A 25,557-nucleotide genomic window follows, 5' to 3' on the forward strand; every position below is an offset into this window, starting at 1 on the left:
ATTCGATTCACTTGCTGCTGCTGACTCAGTCGGCTCTTCAGCTCTCTAATGAGTGAGTCAGGATCAGGAAGAGTGATTGATTATAGTGATAGTGAAGGGAAGCTGAGGCTGACGCCGGACAGGAGTACTCAGGACAGGAGTCAGGAGCTGTCACTGTGGTGTGCATTGTTGTCTGTTGTGCATTGTTACCCACAGTGACAACAGTCTGACACTGACAGTAGTACAACGAACCAAGTGAAGTGAAATGTGAATGCACACACAGGGAAAACTATGTGCTGAATTGATAACAGTATTACAGTAACACAGTCACTGGCTGATAATAAAATAGTCCCCACAGTCCCCACTTAACGGAATCCATAAAGGAGATGTGAACCCACCCTTAGTTATATAGCTACTGAATGAGATGCCTTTAACATATATATCTCCTGAGAAGCCAATTTGATCCTAAAGGGTTAATTCAACCTGTAATCTAAACTCTGTGTCATCTGTCACTTCTCTTATCTCTCTGCTCCTGTCAAAGGCGTACATAGAAATCACTGGGCCCCATAGCAAGAATCTAAATTGGGCCCCCATTGCCCTTTTATAGCCCCTCCCACTACCCATTCCAGGCCTCTCTCTTTGTTCCATGAACTATGTTCGCTGCTGTTTTATAATTTATGCCATCAGGGCCGGATTGGGATTACAAAACAGGCCTGGCACACAAACGAGGTATAATAGATACAGTGTGTACAGATGTATAGTGTATACAGCAGTGTACTGATATGTGAGGTACGAGGTATAATATATGCAGTGTGTACAGATATATAGTATATACAGCAGTGTACTGATATGTGAGGTACAAGGTATAATATATGCAGTGTGTTCAGGTATATAGTATATACAGCAGTGTACTGATATATGAGGTATAAATTACAGCTCGTACCTCACATATCAATCCAATACTGTATATACAATATACCTGTACACACCATCTATTATACCTTGTACCTAACATATCAGTACACTGCTGTATATACAATATATCTATACACACTGCATATATTATACCTTGTACCTCACATATCAGTACACTGCAATATATATTATATATCTGTACATATTGCATCTATAATACTGTTTAATATATGCAGAGTGTGTGTGTGTGCATATATATATATATATATATATATATATATATAGATAGATGTGAGGCATACAAGGTATAATACTGTAGATGCAGTGTTTATAGAAATATGTGGTCAGTTATACATTATAGTCACTGTGTGTGTGAAGTACATGAGGTTGTGGTCACTGTACCTGTCTGAAGTATTATACATGAGTGAGCAATGAGTAAAAACAGGGCATGGAGGGGGGGTAAATGATGAAAAGTGGAGGACCTCCTCTTACCACTCCATTCCAGTCTGTATGGATCAATGCAGAGCTGATTGTGAACTTCAAATACTTGCTGTTAGGGGTTGAAGGACCTGTGATGATGTCATCACAGGTCCTGGCAGATGTACCTTTGAAACCTAGGAACTACACCATTTTTGGTGCAGTTCCTTTGCTAGATTCTGCAGGACCTGTGATGCTGAAGATGATGTCATCACAGGTCCTGGCAGATGCACTGTTCTAACCTGGGAACTACACTTTAACACTGTGCAGTTCCCTTACAGGACCTGTGAAGTGCTTGCCTTGCCTCAGCTCTGATTGGTTGGTGGGCGGGGAGGGGCTGGCAGAAGCAGCTTCCACTCTAGGATCATATTACGCTCCTCCCGAGTCCCGCCCTCAGGCTCCCTGCTGCCAGCGTGAGGTGAGCGTCTCTGCATTGACTGTGTGCTATGTGGCTGCGCTGTGTACAACAGAGGACTTTTAACCCTCCCGACGGCCTTTTGGCTGGCAGATGGGCCTATTTTATGGTAGGGGCCTGGAGCTGCAGCTCCATCAGCCCCTACGTTAATCCGGCCCTGTCTGTCCCTTTCCACTGCTCCCTTAAAAGACAGTTGCTATGGCTTGTCTGTCTCTGGCTAAGAAGACAGGAAGACGGAGGGGCGGTCCTTCACATTGCATGCCTGCATTAGGCTTCAGAGTGAGGAGGCGTGTCTCTCAGTAATCCAATCTGATTGGCTGGCAGGGAGCTGCTGGCTACAGCAAGTGTGTATGGGAAGTGAGGGAAAGCAGTTTTAGCCTCAGAGAACTGGCAGAGGAGCCATCTTGAGAAGGTCCTCATATTGTAAATGTTTAAACAGCCGTAACTAAAAGGAAAAACTCAAGAAAAACAGTGGTATGTGAAGAAACTAAAGACTGCTTTATGCATAATGCTGCTGCAGCAACATATGCAAAATTGATTTTTTTTATGAAAACATGACAGTTACCCTTTAATATGACCTTTTTATTATATCATACATCAGCAGACACCGGAATAAATCTACAAGAACTAAACCCATTAGAAAAGAACCTGTTTGCCCATCAGCTCCCCAGCCACAGGAATAAACCTCTCCTCGCTCTGTCCTGAATAGAGAATGATCCTGTCCACATGCAACCTGCAAACACAAAGACCAAGCATCAAAATGTTTGGAAATAAACCTAAAACATTTTAAAAAGATTTTCAGACCTCTCCCCCGTTTTCCTTGTTAATATTTTTGTACCTGTTAGAAGTGGTAAAGTGTAACTAAAAAAAAATCCAATTTAAGTACACCGATACTGTGCCTTACCTGGACAACTGCGCTGTCAAGCTGCTTTACCCTGTGAATCAACTGGCTTTCACTAGCAACAAACAAACAGTAGTTAAAGGGGTTGTCACACAATAAATATTCTACATTTTTGAAACCAGCACCTGAATCTGAATACTTCTGTAATTGCATATAATTAAAAATGTAGTATAGCCAGTGAGTAATTCACTGAAATCTATCTGTACAGCGCCATCTGGCCTTCTAATTTCTGTCCTGCTCTCTGAGATGAAAACATGCTCAGTTCTATCCGTCAACTGACACTAGCTGCAGTAGAAAGGACACGTTCCCCGAGAAGGTGCATACCCCCTAAGCTGCCAGCTTTTATATAAATCTAGCAGAGAATGTCCAAAGGATAGGTGATAACTATCAGATCGGGGAGGGTCCTACCACTGGGATGCCCACCGAGCACGAAAACGAGGCCCTGTACCCCCTGCTGCTCCCCTGAAATGACCAAAATGTACGCACCGGCTCCATTCATTTCTATGGGAGTTCAAAAGATAGCCAAGTACAGCACCTGGCTACCTCCAGAACTCCTATAGAATCAAAATACCCCTTTAAATGCACACCTTACTACAAACCATTAAAAAAAAAACACAACCATGTCTTAGAAAAGGGGGATGGTAAAGAGTGTCAGGCTCTTTTATTTTGCCGGTAAGATAGCATAAAAAAAATAAATAAAGTATAAGGGTAAACGTGGTTTAAAGGGTTTCTACCACCACATTTTGACCTAATTAGCTGTCAGACACTAGCGATCTGCTAGTGTCTGCTCTACCTAACCATGCTATTGTAATTCCTACCTCTGCAGCGGTTCCCCTAAAAAACGTAGTTTTATTGCTATGCTAATGAGCCTCTAGGTGCTATGGGGGCGTCTTTTCAGCACCTAGAGGCTCCGTCCACTCACTATTTCCGCCGCCCAGCGCGCTCCAGCCCGCCCCTCTCCTCTAGATTGACAGCCCACTCTCGCCTGCGCCGTGTGCTTCTGTATTCGGCGCAAGCGCAGTGACTGTTATAATGCTCCCTGCGCCGTAATCGGCGCAGGCGCAGTGAAGATGCCGACGCAGGGAGACAGTCACTGCTCCTGCGCCGAACACCGAAGCACACGGCGCAGGCGCGAGAATTCGGCCGAGATGCAGAGAAGTAGTCTGTCAATCTTGAGGAGAGGGGCGGGCTGGAGCGCGCTGGGCAGCGGAAATAGTGAGTGAGTGGACAGAGCCTCTAGGTGCTGAAAAGACGCCCCCATAGCACCTAGAGGCTCATTTGCATAGCAATAATAAAACTATGTTTTTTAGGGTAACCGCTGCACAGAAAGGAATTACAATAGCATGGTTAGGTAGAGCAGACACTAGCAGATCGCTAGTGTCTGACAGCTAAATAGGTCAAAATGTGGTGGTAGAAACCCTTTAGGGCTACATTCACACGTCCGTGGTGTGTTGCGGACCCGCAAATTGCGGGTCTGCAACACACCAGCCAGTCAACCCCATAGAAATGCCTATTCTTGTCCACAAGCTGCGGACAAGAATAGGACATGCTCTATCTTTTTGCGGAGCTGCGCTCCGCAATTGCGGCTGCAGACAGCACACTGTGTGCTGTCCCGCATCCATTCCGTCCCCATAGAGAATGAATGGGTCAGCACCCATTCCGCAAAATTGCGGAAAGGATGCGGACCCATTTTGCGGATGTGTGAATGGAGCCTAAATATGAACAATTTTTGGCAAACAATAAGTCTGCCCGATTAAGCAATAAAGTTGTAAGACCGGAATACAAAGTGCTTGACTGAGGGGTGACTGATGCATTTCCCAAAGGCTTGCACTGAGGTTTTTTTTTTTTTTTTGGGGAGATTAAGAAATGCATGCAGTTATGAGGAAAAGTCTGGCTCCAATACACATTTACAAGTGTTACACAAATAAAGTCATAATACCATTATTAGAGATCTATAAATCTGTGTAACAATAAGATTATTCACTTAAAGGGAGTGTGTATGCAGGAAGTTCACCTTAATGCCTTGCACGGCATTGACACCTTTCACTTACTTATCCGTTACTTCTTCCTGGAGAAGTAGTTTTTAATCCATATGCAAATGAGCAATTAAGAGCACTGCGGGTGGGTCCATGCCACTGTATGCACCCTTGCTCCTCCTACTTCTCAATTAACAGTGCCAGGTTCTTGCATAGCCATCTCACCTGGCCTGGTTAATCAAAAAGGAGAGGGAGGTTCTGGCAAATGAAGTAGGAGAAGCAAGGATGCACAGAGTGGTTTAGGACCACCCTTGGTGCACTTTACTGCTCATTTGCATATGGATTAAAAATACTTTTTCTCCAGAACGAAGGAATCGTTTACCAGAGACTGTCCTAATGACAAATCTCTTTAAAACAAATAGGGGGATATGTATTACACCACAGACAAAGTCACAAATTATGAAGCATGCCATATTTGAGTCATAAATTGCAACTTTGTGCAGTTTTTGACAATTCTTCAAAATGGAAAGAAAAGTGAGCAGTGTTTAATGGAAGTGGGTAGGGCGGCCAAGTGTGGCCCACCAAATTTACTATAATGTGTGCCAGGAACCGATGTAAATCATAGCTCAAATCTATGACATTCATAGCGTGCGTCTGCTACACAGACTGCTAAAGATGTGGCAAATTTATGACATGCCCGTCGTTGGTAAATCTGTCTCACTGCGACAATAAATGTAGATAAGGTGGGCTTTAGGTTTACCATGCTTTGAATATTTCTCACCTGTAAATCTCACTTTCAACAATTCGTCTTGCACACTGTCCATAGGAATTATTCCCAATGCTGAAAACTGAAACAATCATATTAGGTCCTGAAATGTTGATTTGATATAGTTTAAGATTTAGGATAGGTTTAAGGCTTGTAAATTTAAATGGGTTGTATGATCAACAATTATAGATTATTAATTTTACTTTGTATATTCCTTCCAGTTTACAATATACTTTATGTACCTGTGTGGTCTGAGAGGACCACAGCAGCACACCTTAAATCGTACCAGAGTTTTCAAAAAAAGTTTGCATAATGGCTGTGCTTCTTTGTAAAATAACAGTTATGTTTGGGCTTCACTAATGTTTTTTAGCCATAATATACCATTTCAGCTGCACAGCTAGATGCATTTCACTCAGAACAGAGGGAGTTTCCCTTCTATGCAAGTCTACCAGCACTTTACTAATATGACCTCACTTCCTACTATGTTTGTTTTCTACAAGGGAGCTCAGAAAGCTTATAGGGAGGAATACAAATCACACAGAAAAGCAGGAGGCTCATGTCATGTCCAAATTCAGTTTGGAAGCAGTTGTTTTATCATCAGGCTTACAATCGCAGCTAGCTCTGACACACCCCTACTTCCCCTCAGCAGTCTTCTGAGTCTCTGTTAACAGGAACAAATCTTGCCTGACAACAGGCAGTTGACTGCACCTTAAGTGGAAGTGAGACCCCTAGTGGTCATGACTTTGCAGCTTTTTTCTGGTGGATGCAGGCATATTTTTTTTTAAATGAAGCGATTTAGAAATTTGCTATTAAATTATATTCTCTATTAAATTAAATTGTGTGAAAGAACAGTTACTCTTTATGCTATTCAGAAAGTAAAGTGTCCTTTTTTATTTTATTGCATTGCCCTGTTTAACCCTGAAAATGGGCAACACCCTTTAATGCTACAGTGGTGACCTGTGGCTGACCCACTGTCATGGGGGACCTGTGGCTGACCCACTGTCATGGGGGACCTGTGGCTGACCCACTGTCATGGGGGACCTGTGGCTGACCCACTGTCATGGGGGACCTGTGGCTGACCCACTGTCATGGGGGACCTGTGGCTGACCCACTGTCATGGGGGACCTGTGGCTGACCCACTGTCATGGGGGACCTGTGGCTGACCCACTGTCATGGGGGACCTGTGGCTGACCCACTGTCATGGGGGACCTGTGGCTGACCCACTGTCATGGGGGACCTGTGGCTGACCCACTGTCATGGGGGACCTGTGGCTGACCCACTGTCATGGGGGACCTGTGGCTGACCCACTGTCATGGGGGACCTGTGGCTGACCCACTGTCATGGGGGACCTGTGGCTGACCCACTGTCATGGGGGACCTGTGGCTGACCCACTGTCATGGGGGACCTGTGGCTGACCCACTGTCATGGGGGACCTGTGGCTGACCCACTGTCATGGGGGACCTGTGGCTGACCCACTGTCATGGGGGACCTGTGGCTGACCCACTGTCATGGGGGACCTGTGGCTGACCCACTGTCATGGGGGACCTGTGGCTGACCCACTGTCATGGGGGACCTGTGGCTGACCCACTGTCATGGGGGACCTGTGGCTGACCCACTGTCATGGGGGACCTGTGGCTGACCCACTGTCATGGGGGACCTGTGGCTGACCCACTGTCATGGGGGACCTGTGGCTGACGCACTGTCATGGGGGACCTGTGGCTGACGCACTGTCATGGGGGACAGCTATATTCCTAGTACTGATGACACACATAGCAACTTATGCTGGTCCCCCTCATGGCCCTTTGTTTCACAGCATTACTTTATTAATATGTGTCCCATTACACTCTGCGCACAGCAGTCTCTTTGTATGTAAAGTCTATTTCTTTAATGCTGAAGCAATGGCTCTCCTTTGATAAACTAGCCTAATCGCCTGAAACAGTACTCATTCTATGAATGCAGCGGTCCGGCCGGCGCGTGACGTCAGTCAGTCACACTCCTCCCACTTCATTAATGAAGCAGGAGCGCGACTGACGTCACGCGCCGGCCGGACCGCTGCATTCATAGAATGAGTACTGTTTCATTCGATTAGGCTAGTTTATCAAAGAGCTATTGCTTCAGCATTAAAGAAATAGACTTTACATACAAAGAGACTGCTGTGCACAGTGCCTGGTGTAATACAGTGACTGCACCGGGCCTCGCCGCGAGTTGCCAACCTCCAGCCCCTCCTCCCACCCCACATAACTGTAACTGATGTATCGCCGGCCGAGCTGTGCAGCATACCGGCCCCTGATACATCAGTGTCAGCCATGTAAAAATGACACCATCACTTTATAAGACGAACTGCCACCCTCACCCCCCCACACACTTTTTCGGTGGGTCTTATAAGGCGAAAAATACAGTATAAAGTTTATTGTACGAGTTATTCCTTCGAATGGTGTGATCTCATTTTAGGGGGAATTTATCATCAGAAAATGATCTGCTGTTTTTTAACATTCTTAAATAAATTTTTGATGATGTTATTTTTTATTTTCCAAGTTACTTTTTATATTTAAACTAAAACAAAAAAATCCTGCAGTTTTTGCACTGGCCCTATGTCTAATAATTGGCGCTACTTCTTGGTCTGTACAGATCCCTTTACTGCAGTTATCTGCTTATCTGTCATTGTAATCCTGCCGGTAATGCTATCACCTCTGTGTATAGATAAGACAGGATCCACCATTCACAATAGGCGATTGTCAGGGCTTATCTATTCTTTCCTACACAGGTGACAGAGCATGGCTAGAAGACTCTCCCATAGAAGTCAAGACCCCTTTAATGTTACAGAGTGAAATTTTCATGAAGTTCAGATCACTTTAATTACCTCCTTCATTATCTGTCAAAATAAGGGAATGTGCTCTGCCACAAGATACTTGCAGAACTCGTGTAGCCTGTGGTTTCTCCAGAGGTAGGGGTACAGGTGATGGCTCCAGGATGTATTCGTAACCTTTAGCTTTAAAAGAGGACAGGCCATGAGTGAAAAACCAAACCTTCTGCACGCACAAAACATAAATGAAAGTGAATTGGCATTTTTATACTATATAGAAAGCAGCACAGTTATGATACATTTGCAAATGACTTACCAGCTGCTGTACCCTGCACATCAGTACTAGGAATAATGCCAACAATCGCTAAAAAACAAGGCCGCCTTAAATTCAGCAATATAAAACCAAGGATCGGACTGCCAACCTTTTCCCCAAGCCTCCACATCACAGGGGTAAGCAAAGTCTTGGTTTGGAATATTTGCCTGCTCCTTCATAAAAATAAGGCTGTGTTTAACCCCTTAGTGACCAGCCTCCTTTGGGCCTTAATGACCAAGTATTTTTTTCATCACCTTCCAAGAGCTATAATGTTTTCGTTTTCTCTCGATGTGCCCATATGAGAGCTTGTATATTGCGTGATAAGTTGTCGTTTTTAATGGCATCATAACTTACAGACTAACTTTCATAAACTCTTTCTGGGAGGAGGATGGGAAAATACAGCTACACTGCCACTGAGTTTTTACATTATAAATTTTGCTGGGTTCATTTTTCAGCATAAATAACATGATAACTTTATTCTTTGGGTCAGTACGATTACATCAATACCAAATACATATAGGTTTTTTTTTTGTTTTTTTTTTTACATTCTACTACTTTTGCACAATAGAAACTTTCTTTTGTTAAAAAAAATAAATAAATGGTATCGCCCCATCACAAGACCCATAACATTTTTTCTTTTTTTTTCTTTATACAGAGCTGTATGAGGACTTGATTTTTGTGGGATGCCTTATAGCTTTCATTGGTATTATTTTAGGGTACATAACACTAAGCAAAAAGTAGCAATTCAGGCATTCTTTTATTTTTTACGCGGACTTATAATCATTGACTGCAGCTTAGCTGCATTGTGTATAGGAGGTGCTGTCTCCATATAAACTTGGTCTGCTGTTCTGCATCTCCCTCATGCTTTACACTGCAGCACTGCCTGTTACATTTTGCTGCTGTGTGTAAGTGGAAGGTCAGTATGAGGAGAGAGGATTAGGTTACAGTAAAGGAAGAAGATTAGAAACTACAGGGACCCAAACCCTGAGAGAAGAGGACTATCAGGAAGCTGCTGCATGTAGATGGAGGGGAGGGGGGTACATTCATCAACCACTGATTAATAAGCTCTTGACTCCTCCTCCTAAACGGTGCAGGGCTCGCTGCGGGAGAAGAGGTTTAGGGGAAGTTGCTTTGGGTGTTTCCAAGTTCTGCGCCTAGTTACACCCTTGGGTACAGTAAGGCCCCATAGACTACTTTGGGGGCTATATTATGGCTGCGCACCACTTGTATATTACTCTGGTGTCAATGGGTTCGCCGAAATTAAATGTACTCTAGAATTTAGACAATCCCTTCATAATCACTAGTGTGGGCACAACACAAAAAGCAGCATCTCATATACTGCAGACCTTCTTGTGAGAAGGACGAGGCCTTAACCAAGCAATCAACGGTGGACAGCAATCTCTTCCTTACTTTTCAGAAAAGAGGTTCTTCAGCATCTGCATGTCTAATTCTTTAATTTTATTTAAAGGATTAGAGCGTTTCATATAATATTTAATCCGTCAAAATGTATGCAAACTGATGGTATTTGTCACACAGCTCAGGATCTTGATCCGTCTGACAAATGCATTGAAAAATGGTATTACTTACCGGTAATTTGATTTTACAGAGCCCATGACAGCACCACCGGAGAGAGGAGGATCCGCCCCACAGAGACAGGAAACCTGCAGAATAAAACGGGCGGGCATACTCCTCCTCTTCAGTGAGTTTTCCAAGTATCGGAGGAAGGCCGCCACATGAATTAGACATGCAATTTGTATACAGGGAACATATATTATTATTTTTTATTTTTTTGCAACACCCGTGTAATAAAGAACCACCAGGGAGGGAAACCCAGGGTGCTGTCATGGGCTCTGTAAAATCAAATTACCGGTAAGTAATACCATTTTTTCCTATCGCCCATGACAGCACCACCGGAGATTTACTAGAGTAATCCATAAGGGTGGGAAGTAGAAAGAAGAACCCCTTTACCAAAGGAAGGATCACCAGAAGAGTTCAAGTCCAACCTATAGTGCCTAAAAAAGGTCAAAGGGGAAGACCAGGTCGCTGCCTCACAAATTTTCTCCATTGGAACAGAAGACCTCTCAGCCCAGGAAGCAGCCACCGCCCTGGTCGAGTGGGCCTTAGGCCCCCCGGGGGAGACAACCCGATGAAAGGTAGGATAAGGAGATGGCTGACACGACCTACCGAGATATGGAACTCTTTGAGGCAGCAGAACCTTTGTTTCTCCCTTGAAACTGTAAGAAGAGTGAGGAAGATTTCCGCCAGGAAGAGGTAGAGGACAGATAGGCCAAAAGAGCTCTCTTGACATCCAGACAGTGGAGAGATTCTTCTTCCTCAGAGGAAGGATTTTGACAGAGAGTGGGAAGAACAATCTCCTGAGAGCGGTGGAGTTTGGTGGCGACTTTTGGAAGAAAGCCGGGTCAGGACGGATGATAACTTTGTCCTCTAAAATCAAGGTATACGGAGGGTTGATGGAGATGGCCTGGATCTCACCAATCCTCCGAGCAGAAGTCAAGGCTATCAGAACGGATAGCTTTAAGGTAAGGTGTTTAATTGAAATAGAATCAATGGGCTCAAAGGGGGGCCCAGACAAAGCTTTTAATACCCCCTCCAGACTCCAGGGGGGGCTTTTGGAACTACCACCAAGGAAGACCTCTCCACAGCTCTAAAAAACCTGGCAACCCAAGGGCTACTAGCTATGTTCTGATTAAAAAGAATCGACAGGGCAGAGACCTGAACTCTCAGGGTACTGACAGACCCATCTCTAGACCTTTCTGGAGAAACTCAAGAATAGAATGCAAGGGAGCAACCCTAGGTAGGCTCCTTAACTGGATCTGGGCAAAATTTAAGAACTTGCGCCAAACTCTGCTATAGATCTTTATAGTAACCTCCTTTTTACTTTTTAGCAGGGTAGAAACCAAGGCATTAGAGAACCCTTCCTTTTCTAATAACCACCTTTCAAAATCCAGGCCGTTAAATGTAGGCTGTCTACAGCTGGATGTCTCACAGGTCATTGGCTCAGAAGGCCCCGGACCGTCGGAAGTACCCAGGGATCGGCAATCGACATGGTTCGGAGTCCCGAGAACCAGGACCTCCTGAGCCAGAAGGGCGCAATCAGGATCACTGTGGCCCGCTCCTCCCTGATTTTCCGTAAAACTCGGGGAATCAGGGGAAGAGGGGGAAAGGCATAAGCCAGGCGGAAATTCCACTCCTGTGTCAGGGCGTCTATCCCACAGGGGGATCCCGCTCTGCTTAGGGAATAGAATTTGGCCACCCTCTTGTTTGAATACGTGGCAAATAAGTCGATTTCGGGGAACCCCCAAAGATCTACTATCCTCTGGAAAACCATGGGGTCTAGGGACCATTCCCCCTGGGACAGGGTATGACAGCTCAGAAAATCCGCCTGTCTGTTCTCTACCCCTCTGATGTGGACTGCTGAAATCGAGGTGCATATTCTTTCTGCCAGACTCAGAGTGACATAAGCTTCCTCCATAAGAGCCCTGCATCTTGTCCCTCCCTGCCTGTTCAAATAGGAGACTACAGTCCTGTTGTCCGAAAGGATCCTTAGGTCCTTCCCTTTTATCTTTGGAAGGGAGGCCCTCATCGCAAGGCCGACTGCCATCAATTCTTTCAGGTTGGAGGACTCTACTTTTTGTAGGGGGTCCCAACGACCCTGGAAGGAAGTTCCTTGAATGTGGGCACCCCACCCCCAAGGGCTTGCATCTGTAGTCAGGCACACTAATCCGCCCGTTTTCCACGGGATCCCCTGGACGAGATTTTCCGTATCCAGCCACCATGATAGCTTCTGTAAGGTTTGGACTGAGACCTCCATTTTTGCATTTAAGGACCGGCTTTCCTTCCAAGCAGACAGGATTTCCCACTGTAAAGCTCTGGAGTGCTGCTGAGCCCACCTTACTCCCGGAATACAGGATGTGAGGGAGCCGAGGACCGACATTGCTGTCCTTACTGAAGTAACCGGTCTCCGGGTTAGATTTCGGATCTTGTTCTGGACAACTACTACCTTGCTTGTAGGTAAGAAGGTTTTCTGGAGAAGAGTCCAGTATTAGGCCTAAGAAGGTCTGCCTCCTCGATGGACGGGGTCTTGACTTCTCCTCGTTTATTATCCACCCTAACCTGTTCAGGATAACCCGGATCTCTGATACTGCCTAGATTTTTATTTATTTTTTTCTCCTTTTATTATTATTTTTTGGCTCTGCATCTCGTTCCTCCTTGTTTATTTAAATAGGATACTACCGTCCTGTTGTCTGAAAGAATTCTTAAATTCCTTCCTTTTATTTTTGAAAGTGAATTCCTCATAGCTAAGCCTACCGCCATAAGTTCCTTTAGATCTGAGGATTGAATTCTCTGAAGGGAATTTCAACGGCCCTGACAGGAAGAACCTTGAATGTGGGCCCCCCACCCCCAAGGACTTGCGTCCGTAGTCAGGCAACCAAATTTTCGATCTTCCACGGGGCCCCCTTTGTGAGATTTTTTTTTTCTAGCCACCAGGCTAGTTCCTGGATAGTCTGGGAAGAGACTTCCAAACTGGCGTCCAGTGATTTGCTCTTCTCCCAACTGGCTAGAATCTCCCACTGTAAGGCCCTGGAATGAAATTGTGCCCACCTTACTGCTGGAATACAGGGCGTGAGGGAGCCCAGGACTGACATTGCCTTCCTTATGGAGGTCACCGATCTTTGGGTTAGACTTGTAATCTTGCTTTGAACGGTCTGTATCTTCTCTATGGGCAAAAAACATCTCTGGAGAGAAGAGTCCAAAATTAAGCCAAGGAACACCTGTTTCTTAGTGGACGGGATCTCTTTAGATTTATAATGGTTCTCCAGGAACCGTCTGTTTTTTGTTTGTTTTTTGACCAGAAAAAGCGGTGAATAGAACCCTTTTCCTCTTTCCTCTTCCAATACCGGGATTTAAACGGATTTCTCTAATAATTTTAACACCTCTTTTTCCCTGATGGATCTTCCTTGCATGGAACAAGGAACTACGGTGGGTAAGAATCTAGCAGGAGGAGACTGAAGGAATTCCAGATAAAGGCCTCTGGATATGGTATCGAGTACCCAAGGGCTCAAGAAAATCTTCCTCCATTCTAATGCACAATCCTTCAGTCTGCCCCCTACCGGAGTGCTGGCGTCATTGTTGGCCTGACTTTATTTTTTTATCCGAGGAGGGCTGGCTAAAGAAAAAGTTCCTGCTCTTCCTTTGACCCCTAAACCGGTCTTCTCTAGGTTTTCTATCTTGTTCCTGGTTTCCCTTAAAGGGACGAAAGGAGCGACTAAACCTGCTTTTACTGGGGAAAGAGCTCTGAAATCCGGGAAACTTTCTCTTTTTGACAGCCGCCTTATGCAGGAGGTCATCTAAACTAGGACCAAAGAGGTACTCCCCCTCACACGGAACTCCGCAGAGCTTTGTCTTGGAGGCAGTATCGACACTCCAATTTTTTATCCACAGTGCTCACCGAGCCGAATTGGATAGGGCTGCTGACTTAGCGGCTAGTCTGACCGAGTCAGTAGACGCATCCGCCAAAAAGTCAGCTGCTTTTTTTTTTTTTTTTAGGGAGGGAGGCCAGAATCTCGTTTCTAATTCAGACAGCCAAACAATTAAGGAACGGGCAGTACAGGTGGAGGCTATACTGGGCCTAAAAGATGAAGTTGATGCCTCCCTCTATAGTAGAACGAAAGGCCACTGTTCCTTTTAGCGGTTTAAGGAGGAGTTAACCTCTGACCGAACCACAGCCTGTAGACATTTATAAAAGGAAGGAGATTCTTCTGCCACCATTTTGTCTATACAGGTCTGGCACATTTTTTCCCGCCGGAGGGAAACCCCACTTTACACAAAACACATTCTCTATTATTCTTTTGACCACTTTCCTAGGCTTAACCTGTAAATAAACAGTAATGCCTATCAGTATAAGAGTATCTAGGTCATAAGACCCACACTCACCCCTTCAGAGGTACCGGAGCAGGAGGGACAGCAGGCTCCTCAGAGGGCTTGTCTTCCTCCATTGCAGGCAGCTCAGCCAGGTCGTAAACAGACACCGGCAACGACAATCGTGCTCCTTCTCCTAGGGCGCAGGCAGATGACGTCACCGCCGACGCTTACGCCGGTCACATGACTACAGGAGCGCTATCCGGCACTCACTGCCGAAGCCGCTCCTCTTCCTCCCCCTGGTGGCCGGCGTTCAATCTTCGCGGCATCTCCATGGAGGTGCCGGCTTTCCCCAGCTCCAGCACACTGAGTACCCCCTCCGGAGTTCAGCTGTGCCTCTGCTCGGCCCTCAGCGCACCTCGATGCCGCCAACTTCCAGGGACCGCAGGTCAGTAGCGGAGCGCCACCAGAGAGAGGGATCTTATTGCATCCATGCTGCAGGCTTCCCACCAGAGACAGGAAACCACACTGAAGAGGAGGAGTATGCCCGCCCGTTTTATTCTGCAGGTTTCCTGTCTCTGTGGGGCGGATCCTCCTCTCTCCGGTGGTGCTGTCATGGGCGATAGGAAAATGCCGGATCCGTCTCTCCGGTGTCATCCGGAGAAACAGATCCGGCATTCATGCACTGATGTAAAAAGACACTTTTTTTGTCCTGCTTATGTCCTATTTGTGAGGCGCCGATGGTAGACCGACAGTCCCCTCCCTCTGTAACGCTTACATGGCGCAGGTTATCGTGCATGTAAGGGTTTAAACGGCAGAAGTACCGATCCAGGCTGTTAGAGCAGGAGCATGGCTCTCATGTTAGAGCCAAGCCCCCCCGTTCTCCGCTGCATGGGAGACTTGTGCAGCGCATAGAGTGAGCCCCTTAGTGACCGCTGCAAAAAGGCGTATTGGTGGTCACTAAGGGGTTAAACATGGTGGAAATTTTCTGCTGAAACAAAATCCTTGTGTTGCAAACTTCCAAAATAAATCTGCAGATATGAAACAAGCTGCAGATATGAAAATCTACACCATGCTCTAAACCGGTGCACAGTTTTACTGTAACAGGATAACGGCACAATTCACCAGCAATGTACTGTACTTGGAATGTCTAACATGTGACTATGGCCTCATGGAAGTCATTGCTGATGGGACTACATTGTACCTGTTCATAGAATTGGAATGGTCTCCACAGTGAGGTCACAACCAAAATCTTACCGACGGGTATTACCATTGGGGAGAGAAAACATATTCAATCTGCACCTGATGATATGATACCAAAGCTCTCAAAATCTCAAGTCAGGATAGAAATTAGAGAGTAACTAAACCTTTATTTAAACTTTTAATATGATGTCCCTAATTAAACTATCTCCAATGTACTTTAATAAAATTTTCTATTTTTATTACACGTTTCCCTGTGCCCATAAAACTCTGTTCTCTGTACACCGCTGAGACATTTTATCAATGGGGCCGCAGCGCAGGGAGTACGGGCAGGAGCGCACATTGCTGCTCCTGCCTGTACGCCCTGGAGGATTACTAACTCCTGGCATAGCACATGGGTACCCAATAACCATCTACTATGCCAGGATAAGCGGAGCGGGCTCCTGCTTCTGCCTGCTCCGCTAAGCTAAGAGGACGTCATGTCGGCTCTTAGCTTAGCGGAGTAGGCAGAAGCAGGAGCCCGCTCCACTAATCCTGGCATAGTACACAGGTACAGGGTACCCATGTTCTATGCCAGGAGTTAGTAATCCTCTGGGGAGCACGGGCAGGAGCACATATTGCTGCGGCCCATTGATAAAATGTACTCTGTACACCGCTGAGCGGTCAGCGGTGTTCAGAGAACAGAGTTTTAAGCACACGGGGAATAGTGCACTTTAGGCAGGGAAAAGTGTAGTAAAAATAGAAAATGTATTAATAAAGTATATTAGAGATCGTTTTATTAGGGACATCATATTAAAAGTTTATATAAAAAGATTTACTCTTAAAAAAATAATAATAATAATAATAAAATACTGACTGACTGCAGCCACTAGAGGGCGTGATAGCCTCAATATACAATAATTTGATGCCATATTTTATGCTAGGATTTTGTTATCCCACTTTTGACTACATATATGCTTATAAAGTGTAAAATATGGTCTGGTGACAGACCAAACCCAACGCTTATAAGGAAAATGCTTACTTCGATCTCTTCGGCTTCTATGGAATCCTATTTGGGAATCCTTATTTAACCCCATGCCCCACACCTTTGTCACGTCACTTGTCTTGGACGATAATAGAGTAAAGCCGTAACCACAGGCTACAGATGATATCTGAGAAAGGACACAGTGGAAATGATATGGTTAAACACTGATGCACATAAAACCTTATGCGACAAAACCTACTTGTGAAACACAACCTTTAGGTAACCTCCTAAAGATATTTAATTTTTTTAACCGTTTTTTTATTTATTTTTACACATCTTTTTAAACATTTTGTACCACACCTCCATACACCTATGCGCTTGGGTTCTGTATGGAGTTGTGCAGGATTCTGATACTGATGGCCTATCCTCAATATCAGATAGGCAGGGCTCCAACGCCCCACACCCCTGCCGATCAGCTGGTTTACTGTAGCTTTGACATGAACGGGGACAGTGCTGCAGTTATCAGCTTACTGGGGGAGGGGTGCAGGGGGTTGGACTCATCAGTATCAAAATCCTGGACAATCCCTTCAAGGTCAAATTTTTATTGTGGGCAGAATAGGCTTAAAGTATGTTTAATCTACCCCGACATATCAAGGCACGCATACATATTACAAACACTTCTTGTTTTTATCGAATACATGATGTAGCATTACCTTTTCATCCACATCGAGCCTATAAGGAGTTAGTTGGTATTGTTTCGGCTTTTTCTTCCCTTTGTCAGGTACTACAAAGCTTGGGATCCCCAATGCTCCCGTGTGAGAGAAGCCCCATACAAAAACACGGTCCTTTCTTCTAGGTTTGTGCCCAACGTACTGAAAGGTCGGAAGGTCATCTCCTGACTTGCTTCTCCCCACAGCCGTTGTTAGCAGTCGCACAGATGTGAACTTAGGGTTCCAAATATTGAGGCGCAAAAGTAATGATGAAGGCCGCATTGTAACATATAGCTGGAAAACATACACAAGCACAAAAAGGTTTAAGGCTACTTTCACACTTGCGGATCCGTCACCGGAACTGCCTGCCGGATCCGTCAAAACGTATGCAAACTGATGGATCAGGATCCTGATCCGTCTGACAAATGCATTGAAATGCCGGATCCGTTTCTCCAGTGTCATCCAGAAAAACGGATCCGGCATTTATTTTTTTCACATTTTTTTGGCGGTCTGAGCATGCGCAGACCGCAAAAACTGATCCGTTTTGCCGGAACATTCGGATCCAGCATTAATGCATGTCAATGGTAAAAAATGACGGATCTGGCAAGTGTTCTGGAATTTTGGACGGAGATAAAACCGCAGCATGCTGTGGTATTATCTCCGTCCTAAAAAGTCAAACAGACTGAACTGAAAACATCCTGAACGGATTGCTCTCCATTCAGAATGCATTAGGATAAAACTGATCAGTTCTTTTCCGGTATTGAGCCCCTAGGACGGAACTCTATGCCGGAAAAGAAGAACGCTAGTGTAAAAGTACCCTAAGGTTAGTTTCACACTAGCGGCAAGGAATTTGCCGGAGCTCCTTGCAGCTAGTGTGAGAGTTCCCTAAATCTACACCGTCATTAAAGGTTATAGGCACACTAAAAACTGATGGGGTCATTTATTAAACTGGTGTAAAGTAGAAAACTGGCTTAGTTGCCCACAGAAACCAATCAGATTCCAAATTTCATTCTTCACAGCTTCTTTGGAAAATGAAAAGTGGAATCTGATTGGTTGCTATGGGTAACTAAGCCAGTTCTGCTTTACAGAATGTCTCCATGGCGGTCTGGTGACATCAGTAGACAGGTGTCAGACCTGTGCCCTGAAGTGCTGTACACAACTGACATATGCAAAGTGGGCCTAACCAGGAGACCCATGGGTCTAATAGATGTCACCTTTCCTGGTTAAGAAGATCACGCAGTCAGGTGGCAACATGGCACATTTAAAGGGTTGTTCAGGTACAATAACTTGTGTCGGTGCCCCTGTATGAATGGGGTAGCAGACACACGCTCTATTCAAGTCTATGGGGAGTGCTTACATTTGGCCATCTCCGGATGTCCTATAGAGTTGAATGGAGCAAGTATTTATGTGACCAGCCAGGACGTCAGCTTCAGCAACCTACAAGTGTGTAGGATCTACAGGCCCAGGTGCAACATCTGTGCGGCAGGATACCATACAGAACCTGTATACCTCCATGCCCAACTGTATCTCACCTTGTATCCAGGCTAGAGGCGGCCAACAGGATACCATACAGAACCTGTATACCTCCATGCCCAACTGTATCTCACCTTGTATCCAGGCTAGAGGCGGCCAACAGGATACCATACAGAACCTGTATGCCTCCATGCCCAACTGTATCTGTATCCAGGCTAGAGGCAGCCAACAGGATACCATATAGAACCTGTATGCCTCCATGCCCAACTGTATCTGTATCCAGGCAGCCAACAGGATACCATATAGAACCTGTATGCCTCCATGCCCAACTGTATCTGTATCCAGGCTAGAGGCAGCCAACAGGATACCATATAGAACCTGTATGCCTCCATGCCCAACTGTATCTGTATCCAGGCTAGAGGCAGCCAACAGGATACCATATAGAACCTGTATGCCTCCATGCCCAACTGTATCTGTATCCAGGCTAGAGGCAGCCAACAGGATACCATATAGAACCTGTATGCCTCCATGCCCAACTGTATCTGTATCCAGGCTAGAGGCAGACAACAGGATACCATATAGAACCTGTATACCTCCATGCCCAACTGTATCTCACCTTGTATCCAGGCTAGAGGCGGCCAACAGGATACCATACAGAACCTGTATACCTCCATGCCCAACTGTATCTCACCTTGTATCCAGGCTAGAGGCGGCCAACAGGATACCATACAGAACCTGTATGCCTCCATGCCCAACTGTATCTGTATCCAGGCTAGAGGCAGCCAACAGGATACCATATAGAACTTGTATGCCTCCATGCCCAACTGTATCTGTATCCAGGCAGCCAACAGGATACCATATAGAACCTGTATGCCTCCATGCCCAACTGTATCTGTATCCAGGCTAGAGGCAGCCAACAGGATACCATATAGAACCTGTATGCCTCCATGCCCAACTGTATCTGTATCCAGGCTAGAGGCAGCCAACAGGATACCATATAGAACCTGTATGCCTCCATGCCCAACTGTATCTGTATCCAGGCTAGAGGCGGCCAACAGGATACCATATAGAACCTGTATACCTCCATGCCCAACTGTATCTGTATCCAGACTAGAGGCAGCCAACAGGATACCATATAGAGCCTGTATGCCTCCATGCCCAACTGTATCTGTATCCAGGCTAGAGGCAGCCAACAGGATACCATACAGAACCTGTATGCCTCCATGCCCAACTGTATCTGTATCCAGGCTAGAGGCAGCCAACAGGATACCATATAGAGCCTGTATGCCTCCATGCCCAACTGTATCTGTATCCAGACTAGAGGCAGCCAACAGGATACCATATAGAACCTGTATGCCTCCATGCCCAACTGTATCTGTATCCAGGCTAGAGGCGGCCAACAGGATACCATATAGAACCTGTATACCTCCATGCCCAACTGTATCTGTATCCAGGCTAGAGGCGGCCAACAGGATACCATATAGAGCTTGTATACCTCCATGCCCAACTGTATCTGTATCCAGGCTAGAGGCAGCCAACAGGATACCATATAGAGCTTGTATACCTCCATGCCCAACTGTATCTGTATCCAGGCTAGAGGCGGCCAACAGGATACCATATAGAAACTGTATGCCTCCATGCCCAACTGTATCTGTATCCAGGCTAGAGGCGGCCAACAGGGTCCTAGAGCCTCCTTTTATTGTACAGTTTTCCCCAATAAGCTAATATTGTAATCATTTGCATATTTCATCATTACAATGACAGATTTCAGCCCCTCCGTCTTGGTGCCTTATGTCTGGTCAATGAGGCCACCTACAGTAGATGAACTAGGGCTGCCTTAGATCCGGCTCACCCTTACATTAGTGCTTTTCTTCCAGCTTCCCTTTCCTTGGTCAGAATAGTCTACACAAAATGATTTACCTGCCAAACAGATCTGTCATACACAACATGGGTCCTACAAAACCGGGGAGCTAATGCCATCAGTGTGAACGGGTCTCAATGAGCCCTGTATACCTGTGACAGACTTCTCCTCCAGGCCTAGGATGAATGCGAGTAGAGCCAACCACTAGAAGAATGGCTGCCAATAACCAGCGTCATTCATAGCAGACACTGCACGCCATAAGACTGGAGGAACAGCTCGCTCACTGTGCAGCATGGCTCATGTGTGAACGCGGAGCAGCCTTGGTAATGGCTAAATACTATACCCGGAAAGGACCTGCTGACGTCACAACATCACGTGGCACTCCGAGATCACGTGGCTCGGAAACAGGAGAGCCGCGCGCAGTTTGATATGCATCATGGAGCCCGCGAGAGTGAACTAAAAACCCTGCAGCGCAGTAGAAGTAGGCGGAATCCTACTAATAGACTTATTTTGTATTGGAAATGCGGAATCCTACTAATAGACTTATTTTGTATTGGAAATGTTAGCGGACGTGCTGTGAGGGATTGTATGCTGAGATATGGGGGGAGGGGTTCTTATGCTGAGACTGGGGGCCTGTGTTCTAGGTAGGTGTTTGGGTTGTATATGGGGGGGGGGGGGCAGTGAGGGATTGTACACCGAGATGGGGGGCAGCTGTGTGGATGCTGAGGGGGGTGTCTTGTGTGGGATTGTATGTTGTTGGTAGTGTGTGTAATGCTGTATTACATAGGCAGATTTTCCAGGCGATAAGGAAGGAATCGCCTGCTTGCTTGCTGAGGTGATGGCTCCTATTACATGCAGCCATCTTGTCCACAGGATGGGGAGGAGCAATCGTTGTACCATCGCTTGGCTCCATGCCGTACAGTTATTTGTCAGCGGCAGACTGTAATTAGCACGATCTCCCCTTTGCTTGCTCATCGGGTAATTACTGGCGGTATTACACTGTATTGATGATATGGGAATGTTGGGATGACTTCAGACCAGAGGTCACAATAACGCCTGTACAAGCGTCAGAGACGCCTGTTCAGGTTGTTTTACTCTCTGAAAAACGTTTAAGGTGAACCAATACGCCGTAGACTTTTCCATGCCATTCATCAGCGCAGGCGCTCTGAATGGCATGTAAGTGCATCAATGCTGCCTGTGCTGCCTGTAAGGAGGAGGGGAGAGCTGGCGGGAGCTGTAAGGAGGAGGGGGGAGCTGTAAGGAGGAGGGGGGAGCCGGCGGGAGCTGTAAGGAGGAGGGGAGTGCTGGTGGGAGCTGTAAGGAGGAGGGGAGTGCTGGTGGGAGCTGTAAGGAGGAGGGGAGAGCTGGCGGGAGCTGTAAGGAGGAGGGGAGAGCTGGCGGGAGCTGTAAGGAGGAGGGGAGAGCTGGCGGGAGCTGTAAGGAGGAGGGGAGAGCTGGCGGGAGCTGTAAGGAGGAGGGGAGAGCTGGCGGGAGCTGTAAGGAATAGGGGAGTGCTGGCGGGAGCTGTAAGGAGGAGGGGGGAGCTGTAAGGAGGAGGGGAGAGCCGGCGGGAGCTGTAAGGAGGAGGGGAGTGCTGGTGGGAGCTGTAAGGAGGAGGGGAGAGCTGGCGGGAGCTGTAAGGAGGAGGGGAGTGCTGGCGGGAGCTGTAAGGAGGAGGGGAGTGCTGGCGGGAGCTGTAAGGAGGAGGGGAGTGCTGGTGGGAGCTGTAAGGAGGAGGGGAGAGCTGGCGGGAGCTGTAAGGAGGAGGGGAGAGCTGGCGGGAGCTGTAAGGAGGAGGGGAGAGCTGGCGGGAGCTGTAAGGAGGAGGGGAGAGCTGGCGGGAGCTGTAAGGAGGAGGGGAGAGCTGGCGGGAGCTGTAAGGAATAGGGGAGTGCTGGCGGGAGCTGTAAGGAGGAGGGGGGAGCTGTAAGGAGGAGGGGAGAGCCGGCGGGAGCTGTAAGGAGGAGGGGAGTGCTGGTGGGAGCTGTAAGGAGGAGGGGAGAGCTGGCGGGAGCTGTAAGGAGGAGGGGAGAGCTGGCGGGAGCTGTAAGGAATAGGGGAGTGCTGGCGGGAGCTGTAAGGAGGAGGGGGGAGCTGTAAGGAGGAGGGGAGAGCCGGCGGGAGCTGTAAGGAGGAGGGGAGTGCTGGTGGGAGCTGTAAGGAGGAGGGGAGAGCTGGCGGGAGCTGTAAGGAGGAGGGGAGAGCTGGCGGGAGCTGTAAGGAATAGGGGAGTGCTGGCGGGAGCTGTAAGGAGGAGGGGGGAGCTGTAAGGAGGAGGGGAGAGCCGGCGGGAGCTGTAAGGAGGAGGGGAGTGCTGGTGGGAGCTGTAAGGAGGAGGGGAGAGCTGGCGGGAGCTGTAAGGAGGAGGGGAGAGCTGGCGGGAGCTGTAAGGAGGAGGGGAGAGCTGGCGGGAGCTGTAAGGAATAGGGGAGTGCTGGCGGGAGCTGTAAGGAGGAGGGGAGTGCTGGCGGGAGCTGTAAGGAGGAGGGGAGTGCTGGCGGGAGCTGTAAGGAGGAGGGGAGAGCTGGCGGGAGCTGTAAGGAGGAGGGGAGAGCTGGCGGGAGCTGTAAGGAATAGGGGAGTGCTGGCGGGAGCTGTAAGGAGGAGGGGAGTGCTGGCGGGAGCTGTAAGGAGGAGGGGAGTGCTGGCGGGAGCTGTAAGGAGGAGGGGAGTGCTGGCGGGAGCTGTAAGGAGGAGGGGAGAGCTGGCGGGAGCTGTAAGGAGGAGGGGAGAGCTGGCGGGAGCTGTAAGGAGGAGGGGAGAGCTGGCGGGAGCTGTAAGGAATAGGGGAGTGCTGGCGGGAGCTGTAAGGAATAGGGGAGTGCTGGCGGGAGCTGTAAGGAGGAGGGGAGTGCTGGCGGGAGCTGTAAGGAGGAGGGGAGTGCTGGCGGGAGCTGTAAGGAGGAGGGGAGTGCTGGCGGGAGCTGTAAGGAGGAGGGGAGAGCTGGCGGGAGCTGTAAGGAGGAGGGGAGAGCTGGCGGGAGCTGTAAGGAGGAGGGGAGAGCTGGCGGGAGCTGTAAGGAGGAGGGGAGTGCTGGCGGGAGCTGTAAGAAGGAGGGGAGTGCTGGCGGGAGCTGTAAGGAGGAGGGGAGTGCTGGCGGGAGCTGTAAGGAGGAGGGGAGTGCTGGCGGGAGCTGTAAGGAGGAGGGGAGAGCTGGCGGGAGCTGTAAGGAGGAGGGGAGAGCTGGCGGGAGCTGTAAGGAAGAGGGGAGAGCTGGCGGGAGCTGTAAGGAGGAGGGGAGTGCTGGCGGGAGCTGTAAGAAGGAGGGGAGTGCTGGCGGGAGCTGTAAGGAGGAGGGGAGTGCTGGCGGGAGCTGTAAGGAGGAGGGGAGTGCTCCCGGGGTTGCTATAGTAAGGAGAGCCAGGCACGCTAACCAAGGACCCTGGCAAATATGGCAGCGGTGGAGCTGAAGACTACATCCCAGACATCAAGATGGATGCGCAGAACAAGGTGCCAGCAGTGTGTAATCTATCGATGTGTGTGATCATCGCACACACCTCATACGCTGCACCACTTGCAACTCTCACCACCCCATGCGCGTCTCACACATCAGACGCCGCCCCATGCGCGTCTCACACATCAGACGCCGCCCCACGCGCGTCTCCCACATCACGCGTGTGCGTGTGTGTGTGTGAGAGATGCATGTAGTAAATGCAAGCTATTAAAGCCAAGTGGTAAAGTACAGGGAGGATCCGCCATATTAGACTGGACTTTACCACTTCACTATTACCTCATGTTATTTAGACTAGTAACTGTTTCCTGCACGCTCACCTCTTAGGGCATATTCACACCACCGCTATTTATTTCTGTTCTGTTCCGTTAGATGAGCAGAATAACGGAAGTTCTGGATGGGGCATGTAATGGTGGGTTTTTATCAACCTACACAAAAAAACATAAATTATCGGACGCCTCAGACAGATGCCATACTGTGGCATCTGTCACCATGGAGTTCCATTGTAAAAATGTACAGTATAGTTTTTTTTGCAGGATGGGAAAGCGTAGTGTGCCACTGTTGCAGTTTTCCATCCTGAAAAAAAAAGTATAGGCTAACGTGTATATATTTTTTACACTATGATACTATATGGTGATGGATGCCACAGTGTATGGCATCTGTCTTAGGCCCCTGTTAACATATATACATTTTTTGGCGTACATTAAATGTGTGACAAAAATGTTATATGAACCCGGCCTGACAGAGAAGAAGCGGAACAGACCCGCCAACTATGATGTAGTCCGTTCAGTTTCTGTTCAGGATCTGACTTTATACCAGACAAAAAGGTGCTGCATATATGGCCTCATGCACACGAACATGCCGCAAAACACGGATGCCGCCCGTGTGCCTTCCACAATTTACGGAACGGACGGTCCATTATAGAATTGCCTATTCTTGTCCGCAAAACACACAAGAATCGGACATGATCAATAATTTTTGCAGGGCCACGGAACCAAGCAAAGGATGCGGACAACACGCAGAGTGCTGTCCGCATCTTTTGTGGCCCCCCATTGAAGTGAATGGGTTTGCACCTGTGCCGCAAAAACTGCGACTCTGATGCAGAACCAAACCACGGTCGTGTGCATGAGGCCTAAGGCTTTTTTGTCTGTGATAAAAAAAAAATGGATCCAGCCAGCAGTGGACTCAAGGTGGTCAATCACAATACATTAGTAAGTAACTTGTATTATCTTTATCTACTTGATGAATGCTATGTGCTGAAGTGAGAGGACCCCTTTAACTTTAGTGAGAGACGGGCTAGGTCAGGATTTGGGGGGTACTATCTCTCTCTATGGGGAGTACAGTTTAGGCACATTTAAAATGGTGTACTACTGGTTAGGATTCTGTAGGTGCACTGGGGTAACATGGTTTATCACTGCCACGGTCGGCTGGAGGGACATACAGGATTTTTTTGGTCCTTATGAAAGGTATAT

The 25,557-nt window shown here is 47.5% G+C and overlaps 1 protein-coding gene across 1 annotated transcript in view; it reads right to left on the reverse strand.

Annotated features, from left to right (window-relative positions):
* The window catches only part of RCC1L (RCC1 like), a 36,460-nt gene extending 15,471 nt beyond the window's left edge, over window positions 1–20,989 (reverse strand). Inside the window, exons 1-7 of the mRNA XM_040424826.1 lie at window positions 20,786–20,989; window positions 17,303–17,593; window positions 16,647–16,776; window positions 8,290–8,418; window positions 5,445–5,511; window positions 2,691–2,742; window positions 2,435–2,519 (exon numbers count right to left, since the gene is read on the reverse strand). Of these exons, the coding sequence (XP_040280760.1) occupies window positions 2,435–2,519; window positions 2,691–2,742; window positions 5,445–5,511; window positions 8,290–8,418; window positions 16,647–16,776; window positions 17,303–17,581 (742 nt within the window). The 5' untranslated portion in view covers window positions 17,582–17,593; window positions 20,786–20,989. The remainder of the gene's footprint in view (window positions 1–2,434; window positions 2,520–2,690; window positions 2,743–5,444; window positions 5,512–8,289; window positions 8,419–16,646; window positions 16,777–17,302; window positions 17,594–20,785) is intronic.
* Between the last annotated feature and the right edge of the window lie 4,568 nt (window positions 20,990–25,557).

This window comes from Bufo bufo, chromosome 3, assembly GCF_905171765.1.
Source record: "Bufo bufo chromosome 3, aBufBuf1.1, whole genome shotgun sequence".
Taxonomy (NCBI): domain Eukaryota; kingdom Metazoa; phylum Chordata; class Amphibia; order Anura; family Bufonidae; genus Bufo; species Bufo bufo.